This window comes from Trichoplusia ni, chromosome 12 (genome assembly GCF_003590095.1).
Source record: "Trichoplusia ni isolate ovarian cell line Hi5 chromosome 12, tn1, whole genome shotgun sequence".
Classification (NCBI taxonomy): domain Eukaryota; kingdom Metazoa; phylum Arthropoda; class Insecta; order Lepidoptera; family Noctuidae; genus Trichoplusia; species Trichoplusia ni.
The window spans coordinates 2,810,019-2,827,579 of record NC_039489.1 but is presented as its reverse complement, the minus strand read 5'-3'; the positions used below and the strand labels follow the sequence as shown (position 1 = coordinate 2,827,579).

Genomic DNA, 17,561 nt, shown 5'->3' with positions numbered 1-17,561 from the left:
CTTATTTATACTCAAAAATAGGCTGGAGCTGAATAAATACCACGTTTTATGTCATATTGATTATAATAGGTATATACAATACACTTAAACTAAATAACATGATTACGTTCATTAAACTTAACCTCAAGTATGCAACTTCTCAACGGTAGCACTCTTTCTATATTTTCCTCCTCATCTTCTACGCTTTTGACAAGGCAATTTTCGAAATAAAGATTCCCTTTGACAAGATTATTATTAAGTGTACATTTTATAAGTATCATAACATGGCTAAGGTTACCGACTCCCCACATTTCTCGATGGATGCCAGCATGGATAACACCTGATCCTTATCCACTTTAGGGTGGAAAGTGAAAGCTAGGCGGAAGAAGTTCTTGTATTGGCGGACTGGTGAGTACGCTACCATCAGCTGCGAGTTCAATGTCAGCAGTTCTTTGATTTTTGGAGTAATCTGGAAATTGGGATGGGAATGGTTTAGTTAGGGATTTAATTGCCATTGTAATTTTTTTTAACTTGAAGGTTACATCCTATCCAATATACTAAAACGAATCTTTGTTTTCTAACTTTGCAAGTATGACTCTTAAAATATCCAATAGTTTTCTTTTTTTTTCTTATAACCATCTAATGGTTATTATTATTATATTATTGTATTTATATCTAAAGTATTTGATGTCTAAAGAAAAGAAGCCCTCAACAATGTTTCTGCTAAGTTTCTTCTTACCTTATGCATAATCTGCCCACCACTTCTCATCCTGATCCTTCCCCCTCATGAAGGTTGGTATGTACCAGAAGCAGACATTTGGGCACTGCAGTACTTCAGACACCAGTTTGAAGCCAGGTCTCTTGGCGACTGTCTCCATGCAGAACTGAGCGGTCGCCATGGTCTGGTCAGCGAGTTGACTGAGACCGACGTCACCACGAGCTTTCCACATCATCCAGAGTTTGAAAGCGTCGATCTGAAGATAAATTTGCTTCGGTAAAATTACGGAAAAATAGGTGACCTAATAGTGGTTAATGATGAGAATATTATTCGCGTTTCTTTGTAAAGGTTATTTCCAGCGATAGGTGAATTAAAGCTGTTTATGAAGTCTTATATTACTGCATACGTATTCATAGATTCTAACAGAGTCAGATTTTGGTATATCTAAAATTTCTCCACACATTGTGTCCTTCATTATCGAAATTTTGCGTGCTATTATTTAAAAATCAAACAAGTACTTTTTTTTTTAAAGAACTGCATATTAATTACCTTTCTTCCACATTGGACACTCTTATCCCCAGTATCATAGGACACATCGTAGAACTTATCCTGCTGGAACAGGTACTGCGCTGCTGCGGAGTTGGCTTCGTGCAGCAGACCCTTATCACGAACCATGAATACTGAACATTGCAGAGGAGCTCCTGCCATCTGTGCGGATTCCACGATATTGAGTTGGCTCTGGAAATATCATAAGTGATTAAATAATACCGACCCATAGCTGTAGAAGTCCTCCCCCATACAGAGAAGGAAACTCACTAGTTGCTTAGTGTCTTCGGATTCTCTAATTAGAAGAACCAAGGGTAAGAAATTTATTGAATTTTTATAATGTCGGAACTAATCACGAATTTCCACATGATTCTATGCAAGTGACAGAGTCTACTTACCTTTCAATTCCTTCAAGCTTGTGTTTATATTTAGGCGATAACATTAGACTGCCTCCCCAACAAGCCTGAAATTATAAAAAGAAACATTATTTTCGTTTTATTAAATTAACTTTCTAAAGGTATAGACTCTAAAAAGCTAAGGGGGAATAGGGGATTTTAAATGTTCGCTATAAGTAGATGTTTTAGTACCATGTGGGAAGTATTTAGATAAGTAGTTGAGTCATCTCGCCAAACTAAATGAGGGCCACGTGTTACAACTGTTTGTCCTACGCCTATTCGATCCGGCGTACGACAAACATTTGTATCATCCACGAGTGCTGTCTTTGAGCCCTGTGTTATGAAAGTTTGCGAAAACCCCCGCGATACAAGAATTAAATTACTTAATGCTAATACTAATGGGAGGTGTTTTTTTTTCACCTAAAATACTTACATCGACGTGCAACCACACGCCATATTTCTTGCACACATCAGCTACTCCCTCCAGATCGTCAATAGCTCCAGCACAGTGGTTCCTGCCGTTCCGTTCACTATCAGTGGGTACCTTCCAAGATCTTTCTCCTTTTGTATGGTTTCGTCTAGCTGTGATACGAGAATCTGGCCATCGGCGTTGGTCGGAATGATTCGTATACTGTCAGTCCCAAAGCCGAGCCAATGGGCTGCCTTCTTTATGGAGTAGTGACTCTGAAAAATTGTATGCCATTAAATTATATGATGTTTAATGTAGTTGTATCTTTTTTGTACACAGTGTGTATGAAAACCCAGCCCTAGGATAGTGACTTGCAAGACGAAATTAATCTTGGTGTAGTACTTATTTAATAACATGAAAATGTATTTGTCTGAACCACATTCGAATTTTGGGTAAACATTTCAAAATTGTAGTTACCTTGTTGTAATGATTTATTAGATTTCAATAAGTTAGCAATATGGTACTTTTTAAGCTCCTTAAATTGATCGGATAGTTTTTTTATGAAAATAATGCACGTTAAACCGTGTTTAAAACACGGTAGATGAATTATTCAACTTACATCCTCGGAAGTAAATATAATCATCTCCGGCAGATTCCTCATCCCTTTAGCCTTAATATCGGGAAAGGCTTTGTATCTCGCAGCGACAATACCGTACAGTATTGCAATACTGCCTCCCGGAGTAAAGATGCCGTCGCCATCAGGGATCCCGAACAATTTGAGGATATGGCCCAAAACTTTTTGCTCTATCAGGGTGAATACTGGGGCTACTTCAAACGTATATCTGGAAAGAAATTAACTAAATTAAGTACTTTATATGGTAGTTACGTAAATTCCAGATTCAAAAGATTTGAAGACGAACCGAAGAAATTGCAAAATTACAAACTTTATGGCACACAACTTCACAGCCTTGAACGGTCAATAAATATCCTTAACTATCTATACTGACCTAGATATTCCTTATTTATTTGTTCACGGTAGACTGGTTTTAATACATACCTCACCAGATCATGTATGTATGTATCCAATATTAATATTGAGCAATTTCTACAAGCAGAATAAATATTTAGTGCCTACCACACCATACCTATGTATGTTTACGTCTCTGGTGCTATTTGTATTGGAAGTAAAGATGTCGTTGTTTTAAGGGAAAGTACTCACACGTTTTATGACTATTTATTTTAAAATTAAGACGAGGCATACTTCAACTATTTGTTCATTTAAATTATGAAGAAAGCGCTATTTAGGAATGTTCGTTAAAAACTAAACCTGTGAAATTTTGCACCGTTCTATCGGTGTACGATCACGAGTTTCTAGTCGCGGTATTATAGGTTCTATAAGTTGAATACCCACTGACTAGTATTACAAGCTTCTGTGATCCATGCCCCAGCCAGGCCGTAAGGGTCCGTGCCGCAGAACAACTGGTTCCTGAAGGTAGCCTTGTGTGTCTTGACGCTGTACTGCAAGACATCTCGGACGCATTGCTCTAACCTCTTGTCATTTACACCTTCAGTTACGTCAAGATCTAATATTCCCTGGAAATTATTACAAGAAACTTTAGTCTTTTGGACTGCATCATATTCACAATTACTTTAATGAGAAGTGTTTTCTACACGTGGCTCTAAATAAGTAGTATACTTGTAGTATGGTCCCATTGGCATATTGGCAATTTAAACAAATAAATAACACTATACAGGTGGGCCCAGGTGGGATGATCTTCTGTTTCGGTAAAGCGGGTGAATCAGCGTTGTCACCAACCTCCAAGGAAGATAAAGCGTAGTGTTGGACGCTTAGAGACTAAACTTAAATCACAATGTAACAACATTTTATTATCTCTTTTTTTTTGTAATACTAAGTTGTAAGATACATTTGTTTGCATTTAATACGCTAATAGTGAATGTGTTTCATTATATTCTTTCACATTTGTATGCCCTGTGTGGCGGATCACGGCATGAACATATTTTATTAAAGACCTACCTTATACCTGTGAATCACAAATAAACGATTTGATTTGATTTGAACATCTCCGTGGCAAAGCATAGGAATTCATCATGCACCGACCGCGATGGCGGCATGACCTTTGTTTGTTCTTACATATCTGGTCACTCGCAGCAAGTTTAAGAAGAATTGGGAGTCTTTTGCCCAACAAAAAATAATAATAGGACTCTATATCCTCCTTTCTAAATAAATTATTTATTCAAACAAAAAAAGAAATCTTACTAAACATAAGTGCGAGCCTGACCCACGCAAGCTGTAGTAAGTAAATATCTAGAAATTGAATTGAAGTCAAAGCAGATATTCGAATAGTTCAGTAACTAGTTTTACATCCAAGTATTATGGCAATACTTGAAAGGTTAACTGGTACTTGGTATTACACATACTTGTTTATTTACATTTGAATTTTAATGAAATTATAGCGCTACCTCGCCGTTAACACGTATGTTGCCATTTCTTAAGTAAATGCAGTTATATGTTTAAACTAGCTGTTGCCCGCGACTTCGTCCCGTCCCCTCTTGGGTGGAAGATATAAGTTATGATTTATATTTGCCCTGTTTTTTTTCACATTTTCCATTGTATCTTCGCTCCTATTAGTCGCAGCGTGATGGTTTATAGCCTAAAGCCTTCCACAAGGAATGGTCTATTCCTGATATTAGCGCTTTCAAACAAACAAACAAACTCTCCAGATTTATATATTAGTATATAGATAGATGTATAGAAAATTATTTTTTAATTAATCTATGCGTTCATTTGTTTGTCATGCTTTCAAACATAATCGATGATCGAATTTTCGATTCATCACGTGTCTTAGTCCTGTTATTCCCATATAATTACCATGAGATTTGTCTAGAAGGGCTAAATATCACTAGTTGCTTGGTATATAACCGCCTTTACAAGTTAACGACTAGGCAGGCTTATCCCTTTCGCTACTCGATTTCTATCCACAAGGTTGTTGTATTTACGCAAATATCAATGTCGTAGGTAGTATGCGATGCAGTTTCCGAAACATTATTAAAGTTTATTACAGTTCATTGAACCTTTGCCGCAATATCAAATTATATTTTCAACCGACTTCGAAAAAGAGTAGTTTCTCTTTTCGTCTGTTTGTATATCAGAATTTCGGACTGTTGATTATTTTTTCGATTTAACGTGAATTTAGTTTTTTCTTTGACCTTTCTTTTGAAATCATTTGTTTTTTGTTGTTTAAAATATATTATTTCTCTTAAAGTTGTTAATTGACTTGTCACTTCCATTTATACATCTGACATTTGCGTAATTCTTTTCATACAGGAAATTTTTAATTACGTTAATGAGTAGTCATGTTGATATTAATGTTAATATTTAGTACGATTGTATTTTTGTATGTTGAAATGACGCATGACTTTGCATGCTTTCAAATGCTGTTTTACGTACCGATTACCTATTAATTATGATTGATTCAACTTAGGTAAACACTGCCTAGCTACTATAATCACAATACAAATAGATTTAAACATGCAACAGTGTTAACATAATTCTAACACCTTATGCTGTCTCAGTAAATTTCCAACATATCTTAAAAATGCCGTCACCTTATCACCTATAACAACACGCTGTGAACGATACTTAAGTGTACACCGAAAGTGTAAACAATGCATCAGGTTCAATGTCTAACGGTACACTGCAATTTCAATCTTAACTACTATGTAATAGGCGCTAAAGTTGGTCACAACGGCTTCCGTCACCTATCAAAGTAATGTCATTGCAGTTTTCTGAGCGAGATAGCGCTCTACACGGTGTAGAGCGGCGTCTCTTTGCACAATTGCAATATTACTTTAAAAACTTAGCGATCCGCTTTCAGAGGCAACAGGATCTCTCGAATGACAACTTAACTACTGAACAAACAATATAAAAATACCCACAAAAAAATAAAAAAAATAATAGAATAGAATGATATCGAATCTTTATTGCACACTATAGAAAATCAGGAAAGTACAAATGACAGAATATTTCATAAATTACCTCCAATTCCTTGGGATTTTTAAATTGAACAAGCGGCACACTTTCAGCTCTATCCTCCTTTACCAATTCTAACACTTTGTCTAAAAACGACAAACCGTTCTTTTCCATCACGAATTATTCAATATTTGAACCAAACACACGTGTGCACAGGTCAGTCGAGAGTGCGGTACTGAGGCACGATGCATCAAACTTCTGTAACACCACAATACAATCAACTGAGGTCATACTCATTTACCTTACGCTATTTTTATGTGCAATTAAGTTTATATACGAACTGTTTAGAGCAAAGAGTACTGACAGAACAGATATTTATGTAATTTAGTATCTTTGTAAAAGATTAATGGTGTAATCAAGTTGTTGTGTCCGCACTAATGAGGGCGCATAAACTCTGGATTGGCTCTTATCACTACGTATATTCTTGGCAGGTTGTAAATTAAAAACGTTTCTGTCGTATCAGCTGGACTAGCTGTCACTTTAGTTATATTTTCAAGATAAAAAATGGGCTGACATAAGCGAATAACTTTTATATTTATTTGTATCTCTTTTCAGTCACCTGTTAACTTCGTGGGACGAAGCCCGGTCCTTTTTAAAGGCGTGCACGAGGACACAGGTTCAACATACGAAGCCTTGTCGAGAACTTTAATCTAAAATGTGATGGCTATCTACCAGGGCCATCAACCACTGTTCTATAAAAGAACAGACATGGACGGCCCAAAGTAGCAAGCAACAAAACTATTGCAAACTGTGGGGTTAACTATAAATATTTTTGTTATTATAGAGACTACTTATTAAAGAAACAATAAATATAACAGCCTTACACTATTGCGTTAAACAGAATTTATAAAGACGCTCATAAAAAGGATGTTTACCAAGGCCAATTATAAATAAAAAGAAAAAAAGTACGACTCATGTCTCGATTGACGTTGTCAACGAATTAACGTTATTCAATACAACGGTGAACTTTCTGTATAATTTAATAAACAAAATATAGTACAGATTAAACTAAGTCAAAATATAAGCAAGACTTCATAGCCCTATAGATTGTTAGTCGTTAGGTTAAGTATTAAGTGACTGTGCCAAATCATTCGCACACAACTCAAAATTCTCGTTCATACCGTACCTAAAACAAACCAAAATGAATTTCCTCAAAAATAGACCGCGCACCAGAAAGAACTCCACAAACGTATTGGAAACACTGAAAAATGGAAAAACTACAGTCGGAGAATGTCTCGCAGAGGTCACGAAATGTTTGATGAGGATATAGATGAATATGAACCACAATATAAAGAAGGGAAAAATTGGTAGAAGAATTATTCGAACGTAAAAGTGATGCGGGACAAAATTGACCAAGACGTGAAATACAGTGACGAAAAACAGACGCTTATACTGTCAACTTTAGTCCCAGATGAAGTGCTTTTGATGGAAAAGTAATATACTAATAGATTTCACTTAGATACTAGATTACACAACAACTACGATTTCTGAACAAAATGGAAATTCCATTCCAATGGTCTGATGAAACCATTTCTTGTTATTTGAATTGGATATTTTTTTCTATAAAGTCCTATCTACCTAAAATTCTTCAATATATTGTTTCAGATTTGAAGTAACAGATGCGAAACGTTTCGTCGGAGTTCTTTTAATGGCCGATGTTTCAGGCTACACAGCTTTATCAGAACGTTACAACAACACTGGCAAAGTGGTACATACAGGCTGACTGTAACACTAAACACTTACCTTGGATCCTTAATAGAACTTATCTATGGCCACGGTGGTGATATAATTAAATTCGCTGGCGATGCCTTCCTGGCCCTTTGGAAAACTGATAAGCGAACATTCTTATGTCACACAATTCATACAGTAATTGCCTGCGCTTTAATTATACAACATTCCTACGCTTCCTATGAAACCGATGTTAAAGTAAACCTAAGAGTTAAACTGGCCATATCAGCAGGTAACCTCATATTTGCACCTATTGGCAGCGGAATAGATATGAGTTACATCATTTTTGGACTACCAGTATTGGAAGCTAAAGCCGCTGAAAGCGTTTGTGCTTCTGGAGAAGTAAAACTAACTCCTACCGCATGGGGACACTGTTATTCCAGAAATTACGACCACATAATACACGAGAACGTTTTGTACAATAAAATCTATTCTATACGATCCCCATGACAGCAATGTCAACAAACCTTTGCAGGTTTTGGAAATGATTAGACAAAGTAAAAAACCATTTAGTGCTATGAAAGTCTTCCCATCATATTTTCGACGCATCAAAAAGTTTGAGTGTTACAGACGCTTTAAGGAAAAATGAAGCATTGAGTTTACGAAAAGCTATATTAGTGGCTGAGGAAAAAATAAGGGCTGTGAAATTCGAAAATTTATGATAAGACCAGTGCTCACACAAATTGATGCTCACCAACCCCTCGAATATCTGACTGAAATGAGGCAAGTTTCGATTCTATTCGTTACTTTGAAACCGAGAGATTGTTCATTTTCCCGATTAATAACAATCGTCAATAACTCTTACAAAATAACATGTGAAATAGTCTACAAATCTATGGGATGTGTTAATAAGATAATTCTTTTGACAAAGATGTCATGATCCTTGTGATATTTGGCTTACGTGGATTTAAACACGAATCTGAAGCCCAAGCTGCTCTCAAATGCGCTTATAGTATAAAAAAGTCTTTATCAGCTCTCGATGGAGTCATGGAAGTGTCGATCGGCGTAACAACCGGCCAAGTGTACTGTGGAGTGGTCGGCCATCCACTGCGAAGAGAATTCACTGTTATCGGTGCTATAGTAAACAAAGCCGCTAGGCTCATGTGTGGCTTCCGAAATAAAATCACATGTGATGAATCTACTTTTGTCAAGAGTAAAATGTCAACAAATGGCTTCACACTCCAACCTTCTGTGGAGTTGAAAGGTATTGTCAAGCCCGGAAAAATATACGAATACACGGAAGATATAAGAGTCAAAGAATTATACGACATACCTATGATTCCTCCTCTTTTAAACCGTACCGAAGAAGTCGAATATTTTGAAGCTTGGCTGGAAGACGCCAGCATGTCATACAGAGATTTCGATGCTTTATTAATGGTCGGAGAATCGCGAATTGGTAAGAGCAGACTGTTAGAATGGATGGCACGCTACGCGAGAAATAATGACTATCGAGTAGTCGCCATCAACTTAACCTCTATTCACTCTGCCACTGCATACTTAGCATTAAGTCAAATAATCAATCAAATTTTTGATTTAAAAGAACCTGTAGAAGGATTCATAAAAGAAGAGAAAATCATACAATTATTGAAAGTGTATTCAGACGATTTGTGTTATTTAAATAATATCATTAAAGTGCGCTTTGCGTATCACGAAGGTATTCACTCTCTCGATGAAACTAAACGAAAAGAAAAAGCGAAAGCAATGTTCAGTAAACTAATCAAAGCGTTGACGAAACAATAGTGATATTTTTGGACGATTTACAAAACCTAGACTCATTTTCTTGGGAATTTATATCACTTATGTTCAGTTCAACAAAAATATTGTTGTGTTATCTGTAACGCGTGGTAAATTTAGTGCTGTGCACGATTGGCTCTATAGCGTTTTCATAAACAATACTATTCGAAAAATGTGTCTTGGGCCATTAGATCCAGAGTGGATTCCAGCGTTAGCCTGCCAAATATTGGATGTAAAAGGAGTGTCGAACGACTTGTGTGAAGCATTGCGGGGCAAGTGTAAAGGCATGCCTGGTCTCGTTGAGAGCTTCATAATTCATTTGTTTTCAACTGGAGCCCTTCAAATAAAGAGAATACAAGACACAGAACTCAGCGAATGGGAAGATGAAGATTTACAATTTCCCGATGAGGAACTGCTGCACCCCCAAGCGCTCGATGCTAAAAACCAAGACGCTCTTGACGAATTCATAAAAAATGATGCGACAGGTGATATCGGTATATGCATAGTCACTGATAGAGAAGAGTTAAATACCAACGTAAATGTCCACAACCTGGACGCACTGATCATGATTCAAATTGACTCTCTAACTCCATATCAGCAACTGTTGCTGAAAATTGCATCCGTCATAGGAAACATTATACCACGCGATCTTTTAGAAAATATAATGTATGAGAATAACGCTCTCACCACGGCAAAAGCTGTCAAAAGACTTTTCGCTCTGCGTATTCTATCTTGTGCAAATGCTGACTGTCTTAATAAGTTTGGTCGTAGAGGAACATCTACACTAACGATAATGTCAAACAGTTCATATAAACCAAACCTATGTTGCGAATGTATTTTTGATTACGATCCAGAAGAAAACCAGAACCTACCAAAATACGCGTTTTGTAAATTAATGAGATTTAGAAACACAAACTCAAGAAAAACCTGTTACGAATTGCTACCAATGAATCAGAAAAAAGAATTCCACACACGTATTGTAACTTACTTGGAAAATAATAAAATCAAATGTACCAATTGTGGTGGAACGGTCATGGTGGTACAATCAATGCTGAGTTTAACTGGCGAGCTATATGTTAAAAGTACTTCATCGAAAAATTCACTTGACGAGGTTTTAGCCAGAGCAGACAGTTCCGACGATGAATCTGAAAATCTATTCGATATGCATTCGCAATCTTCTACTTCATTCAGAAATTCAAAAGCAAATAATACTCTAAATTTACAGAAAGCTAAATCAGAAACTTTAAATGTCGTGAAAGAAATGTCAAGTACCACGGAAGTTTCGAGTGAAATACTGCCGTCTAAAAATCCAACATCATCGAGTAATGAATATCGTGAGAAGAAAAGAAGCTCACAATTTGCGCCTATTCTTAAAACAAGGTTCAGTGAAGAGCAACCCGAAGATGAAAACAGAGGGAAATCCGTCAAAAAAGTTAAAATGACTGATGATTATTCCAGTCTTAAACAGCCAAGTTTAGAAACATTAGAAACTTACAAAATATTTGATATGTTTCGAGAGGTCACAGAAGCTGACGATGCTAGCGACTGGAAAAAATTGGGCATTGTAGACAGTGAGGAAGATTTAGAGACAGATAACAACGATAAGACCAAAACATTCAGTGTCAAAATAGAAAAAGGTGTTTCCTCTACGAACTTTGCAAAATGCACTTGTGCAGAATTGAATATTACAATCTGTGAGCAAGTGGTCTATCATGCTCAGCATTCTGATTTGAAATCAAAAGCTATTGAATTTCTTATCAAGTATTGTCATTTAAGTGTGCTAAATAACAATGTTGAAAATGTATTTCTCAAACTCGAAGAGGCAGAAAACCTTTGCCAGTTACATCGCGATATAGACGCATTCGAAAAGAAGAGATTTTTAGGAAAAATATACTCTCTAAAAGCTGCAGCATGCCTTATGACGGGAAAACTTGCTGCAGCTAAAATTGAGACTGAGCAAGCAACAGAAATCTATAATATTAATTTACATAAAGTACCGGAATATTTAAAGTTAAAAAATTTAGCAAAGACCTTTAAATTTCAACGACAAAAACAACGTTTACATAAAATGATTCTAAAAGCTGACTCAGTATTTTGTTTGAACACAGCGACTCTATTGTATTCGACACTCGGAGACGAGAGGATATCAAGAATGACAGCTTTTCGTGCTCTCAATATAGTTCAGACAGTAGAATGTTCCGTGATAAATATATGCGACACATACAGCAATGCATTGCAAATAGAACTAGATCGTGGCACGCCCGAAGCTACAGCGGAAATAGAGCAACTAGCTGCCAACTCTCTAAAAAACCTACCAAATCCAATCCAAGCTGATGAACTATTTGCAGTCGGTAAACTTTTTATGGCAACGTTCCGAGCTCGAATGGCAAGAGGGCAACTGGCAGCTACTATACGTTCTGGTTTCCGGTCCCTAGCGGTGAGCCGTTTCCTGCAAGCTGAAGATGTGTCTTTAGAACTAATACCAGATTTATTTTACATTCTGCTGACACGCAGGCGCATAGAAGAAGCAATCGATATCTTACAGTTTGCTTTACGCACTGGACAAATGTCGTATGATTCTGAGTCCTGGTACCATGCGCTGTGTATAGACTTGATACTAGATGCAGGGTTTCAGTTAGAGGCGCCACAAGACATAAGTCGCTTTGCGGAATATGCATTAAGTAGAGGTAAATCTGCTGGGCCTAGCCGTCGCCGCCTGGTGATAGGCCTGTGGACCTACTGGCTAAGAGCTGACTCGGAAAGAAAAGCTAAGCGATTTGAATCAGAAGCACTCAGTTGGGTATCACACGAAGACGACGGTTCTATGACGTCTCTATTAAGCGCGATGAGACTCGCAGAAGGGATGTTAGAAAGTTTGGCCAGAAAAGTGGACGATTTGCGAAAGGTAGATTAATTGTTATTCCTCTACAGTGTGCTTCACATTGACTAATATCGAATGACAGCTGGAATGTTTCCTATAGGTCGTGGACCTGATGGAACTGCGATCGATAGCAGACAGGGAACTGGCCCGGCTGGAGAATGATGCTCGTCTGCTGCGTGCCCTGTACCCCCGCTGGTGCTTACTGAAGGCCAACTCGTCCAAGCTGTCTGGCCGACAAACCGCCGCTAACACTTACTTCAATCAAGTAGGTTATTCGGAATACTGGTTATGAGTTAGTCTCGACTCACTCCACTTAGGTTATTTAACTTAATTGTCTTATCTTGCTTAAATTGCTCCGATAATAGTGTCCATAAAAAGTCAAAGTTGATAATTTACCCATGGTACATTCTGTTGCGTATATTTACGTCCAAATTGGCATTTCAGACTTTTGCAAAGAATTAAAAAAATCCTGAAAATAGCTATTATTCCAAAAATCCAAAAATAGCAGATTGCATGTAAATCAAATCTTTTGCATTGATATAACGTACTTAAACCCCCCTGCAATTATGTGTTAAGTGCGTGCATGGATCAAAGGTTTCACTTAAGAGTATTGGGTTTGAAAACTGCCTACATAGTATTGTCTAACTTTTATAACAACAATAACATTAATTGTATGTGGTATTGTTCCGAGTTTATTACGCATTTATTCATGTAGGTAACTAACGGTTATTATAAATCAAGCTATTGGTTTTTAAGGGGAGGTTACTCATACGAACGTGGTTACTTAGTACATAATGTAGGTATACCTTCATAAACAAAAAACGAATCTATTGTTTTATTAAATCTCGAAATCATTTAAATACTAGGTAAAGCTATATTTTTTTTATATTGTTACAGGCGTTTGAGGAAGCAAAAAGAATCAATAATCGTCTCGAAGAAGCTTTAGCCCGCGCTAACGCCTCAACTTCAGTGTTTTGGATACAAAATGCTCGCACCGGCAAATTCATGCATTGGCGGGAAGGGGCCGAACATGCACGGTCATCATGGCACCAAATCATGTACAGAATCACTACAACAAGGCGGTGAATCAAATTATTTGTTTGAAAAAGCCAACCAATTAAAGCAACTCGTTGTAAAAAAAGAAATTGAAGAAAAATAACGATGTTTAAGATTATTGCAAACTGTTTCGGTTATAATTAAGTATCACTTGTTTTTTTACCGCCAATAATTAAGATTAAAACGTTTTATGTAACTGAGTCATTATTTTATTGGTACTAGTAAGTAAGTACAGCACTTACCTCACAAAATTAACCCGCCACTGTGCTCGCTTACTGTCGTTAATCTACTTCTTGAAAACCATTAAATCATACGAAATAAACAGCTGTGTTTTACCCACTATAACTACTCTTTAACTCCAAAGACTATTTTAAAGCGTGCATTAAGATTATAAGAGGGCTAAGTGTAGAGCTAAAAGGCTTGTTTCTCAACACAAATACCGCAAAAAGTTCTATTTGTAGTGTTGTTGTCTTGTCACAGTTGCCATCCGTGATAACGATAAGCTAATGTTTTGAAACTTTTATCAATACAATTACAAAGTTTCAAACTTTTGCCCCTATTATATAATAATACTTCTTCGTTTATACTTCAGCCGTTGTGTTAAACACTTTATAGAAATGGGCAAGAAAAATATTGTTTTTGTTGGAATATTAGCCAGTTCGGATTCCTTAGAAAAACTGAAAATTAACTATGGATATATTGCAATTGAACAGGGAAAGGTAAGTAAATATAAATTTATTAAGAAAATGCATCGCAAACCCACCCTACAAAACCATGCGGTATAATTTCCACTATTTAATAAGTTGTTCTTAAATCATGGTGAGTACTAATTAATAATTATCTGTTCTTAATATTTTTAAATTTAGAATTGCACCTTTTCTTTCACAGATAACTAAAACAGGATCCATCAAAGAGTTTGAAAGACTAGCGGAGTCTGGAACATTTTCAGGCTACCAAATTATAAAACTAAGTGCCAATCAATTTATAATACCTGGTTTTGTGGATTGTCACACACATGCGCCACAATTTCCGAACATTGGTCTAGGATTGGACCGGCCTCTTTTAGAATGGCTGGCAAAATACACTTTCCCCTTGGAAAAGAGATATAAGGACACTGAGTTTGCGGCAAAGGTCTACGACCAAGTTGTGGTGAGTAACTTTATAAACAAATTGCATCAGAAATATATTAATGTATTGTAATTTAATGACCTGCAATCAATTAATAAAAACGGCTTGTTATAATTTACTTCTTCAAAGTGATATAAGTACCTATATTGTTTGAGAACGGAGACTATTTCTTGACTTGATATAAAAACTTAACATATATTATTTTTGATGAATAGTTAATCACAGAACACAAAACCCCTGACCAGATACTGGTGGCATTTTGGACTCTATCCCCTTCTATTAAGGCACTGTCTATTGTTTATCATGGTTCCTATGATATTAAAAGAAAGATTACCTATTGACTTTCTGTAGAACAGTATCTATATTATTTTTCTCACTAGATATAATTACTTTCACAGCAAAGATTACTAAGAAATGGTACCACAACGGCATGTTACTTTGGATCCTTGCATGTTGATGGTACTCTTGAGCTTGTGAAGAGTGCCATAAAACACCACCAGAGGGCGCTGATTGGTAAAGTGAGCATGAACAAAGAAAATGATGCTGGCTATTATAATAATACTAAACAAGAGTTGGCTGATGTCGAAACATTTGTAAAGAGTGTTATCTCTTATCAGGTTTGTAGTTTTTTTTTATTATTACATAGTACCTAAGTTACAACTACTGTGATTGTGGTTGTAGGTAAATGGACTAAAACTGGCTATCAATACCTATTAAAGTTGACAAAGGATTGTAAAAAATACATTATGAATTCTATCAGGGCTCAATAAAAAATACATTTTTGTATAGAAGTAATACTTACAGGTTTATATCTCTATATACTTTAAATGTTTTTTACTATTTTCCAGAATGAACTTGTTGAACCGGTAGTGACACCTAGGTTTGCAGTGAGTTGTGATAAAGAATTGATGGATGGACTGTCAGAAATAGCCAACAAGTATAACAGCAAAATACAGGTATTACATCTTCTCCAATCATACTAATATTATAATGGTGAAAGTTTGAATGTTTGTATGTTATTTAATTATTATGCCGAAATGCTTAACCAGGTTTAAGGAAGTTGCTGGCATTGAGCTAATTATTGTATTTAAAATGCTGTTCCCATAATATGATCAGTGATCATCGCAGTTATACTTTTATAGGCTTCCCCTCGCTTTAAAAACTTGTGATTTAAAATGTGATCAAATATTTTATTTTTTCAGAGCCACATATCAGAAAATCTCTCGGAAATCGAATATGTATTGCAGACTAACCCCGATTGCAAGAGTTATGGTGATGTGTATAATAAGAGTCAGATATTAAATAATAGGGTAAGAAAAATGTTTCATCAAGAAAAATATTTCATTCTTTATTAAAATTAAGGTTTTTTCGAACATATTAACTCTCATATTTACATAGGTAGCCTTTATCTCTTACCTTGTTTTATAGTATCACCTTATACCAAGTCAACATTTTTTTTCTTATTGAAAAATAAAGCTTCTGAACCAAGGTATTTAAATAGACTGGATATTCCATCCCTACGAGGCAAAGGCATTTATTCTGCCACCATTTATTTCAGTGTATAATGGCGCATGCAGTTCATCTGACAGATGAGGAGCTTACCTTGCTATCAGCGAAAGGCGTGTCAGTGGCTCATTGTCCAGCTTCCAATACCAGGCTCAAGTCAGGATTGTGCCCGGTCAGAAGAATTATCGATTCTAATATCACTGTTGGATTGGGAACAGGTATGGTACTAAAAATTCGCCTTATTATTATAATTACAATTTCTGTCTAATTAGCTTTTGAAAGTACATAGTAGAAACAGTAAATGTCTAACAAAAAAAAAATTGCTCTAATCTACCAATATGTATTAAATTTACCCAAATGTCTGGTTTTTCTGAAGTTACAAAATGATATCCATAAGGTATAAGAGGTATATAAACATAAGGCATAAGAAATCAGTTGGTAGTCAATAATGTTTTGTTACTACTTAATCAGTACCGCACTAGCATATCTACAATTAAATAAAAGCTAATATTTATTTAAGACGTGGCTGGGGGTGACAACGCATCGATTTTGGATGCTATCAGAAGGACTATGGACGTCTCCACATGTCTAGAGATGCAAGGAAGACCTAAGTACTCCTTGAATTGGAGAGAGGCCTTCTACCTAGCTACCTTAGGAGGCGCTCAAGGTAAACTATTATACTAAAAAGTAGTATTTTTTTTCATGCTAAAATCTACTGATAAATAGACACTGTTTGCCGTCGACTAGTTATGAAACAACCAATTATTTCTCATGAGGTTTCACAGACTATTGTCATTCCTTTACTTTTGTTTCGGTATTGTCAAATTATAAGCCAGATGGCGCCAGAGAGGCCGCCCAAAAAGCGGAAGTGGGATGAATTGGACACTCCAAGGACTAGATCAAGGTGACGTGTGGTAGAAATTGTGAAAAATTTGGGGATGCCTTTGCCCAGCAGTGGACATCTAAGCTAGAAATTCAAAAAATGCCTTTTTAGAAATAATTTCATCTATAAAATCTATATCAAAGTTGTTCATGATCTTTTCTTAATACTTATAAAACGAATACCTACTTTTTGCCACAGCCCTAAACCTCGGTGACAGGATAGGCAACTTCGATGTCGGCAAAGACTTTGATGCGTTGCTAGTAGACGTCTACGCGAAGGGTTCACAAATTGACCAGTTTGCTGGGGCTCTGGAGAAGACAGATGATGAACACGCTGTAGAATTGCTGGAGAAGTTCATATTTCTCGGAGATGACAGGAATATCGTCCAGGTGTATGTCAAAGGTAATTTAGTTAAGGATACTTTGTAAATGTGTAAAAATAATTATGTGTAAAGAGGAACTAATTTACTAAGGATATATTTTTATAATAAAATGTTTATATATTTTTGTTATTGTTTTTATACCTGACACACTAAATGATTTATTAA

The 17,561-nt window shown here is 36.1% G+C and overlaps 1 protein-coding gene and 2 pseudogenes across 1 annotated transcript; 2 read left to right on the top strand and 1 right to left on the bottom strand.

Annotated features, from left to right (window-relative positions):
* Window positions 1-179: 179 nt before the first annotated feature.
* Window positions 180-6,363, bottom strand: LOC113499174 (annotated as a pseudogene).
* An 804-nt stretch (window positions 6,364-7,167) lies between these two features.
* LOC113499173 lies at window positions 7,168-13,697 on the top strand (annotated as a pseudogene).
* Window positions 13,698-13,934: 237 nt separating this feature from the next.
* On the top strand, window positions 13,935-17,520 carry LOC113499175 (guanine deaminase-like). The gene is made up of 8 exons (XM_026879537.1): window positions 13,935-14,216; window positions 14,386-14,646; window positions 15,024-15,242; window positions 15,474-15,581; window positions 15,828-15,935; window positions 16,184-16,349; window positions 16,652-16,798; window positions 17,213-17,520. Exons 1-8 carry the CDS (start codon window positions 14,115-14,117, stop codon window positions 17,440-17,442), a joined length of 1,341 nt encoding a protein of 446 aa, XP_026735338.1. The 5' UTR covers window positions 13,935-14,114; the 3' UTR covers window positions 17,443-17,520.
* The last annotated feature ends 41 nt before the right edge of the window (window positions 17,521-17,561 follow it).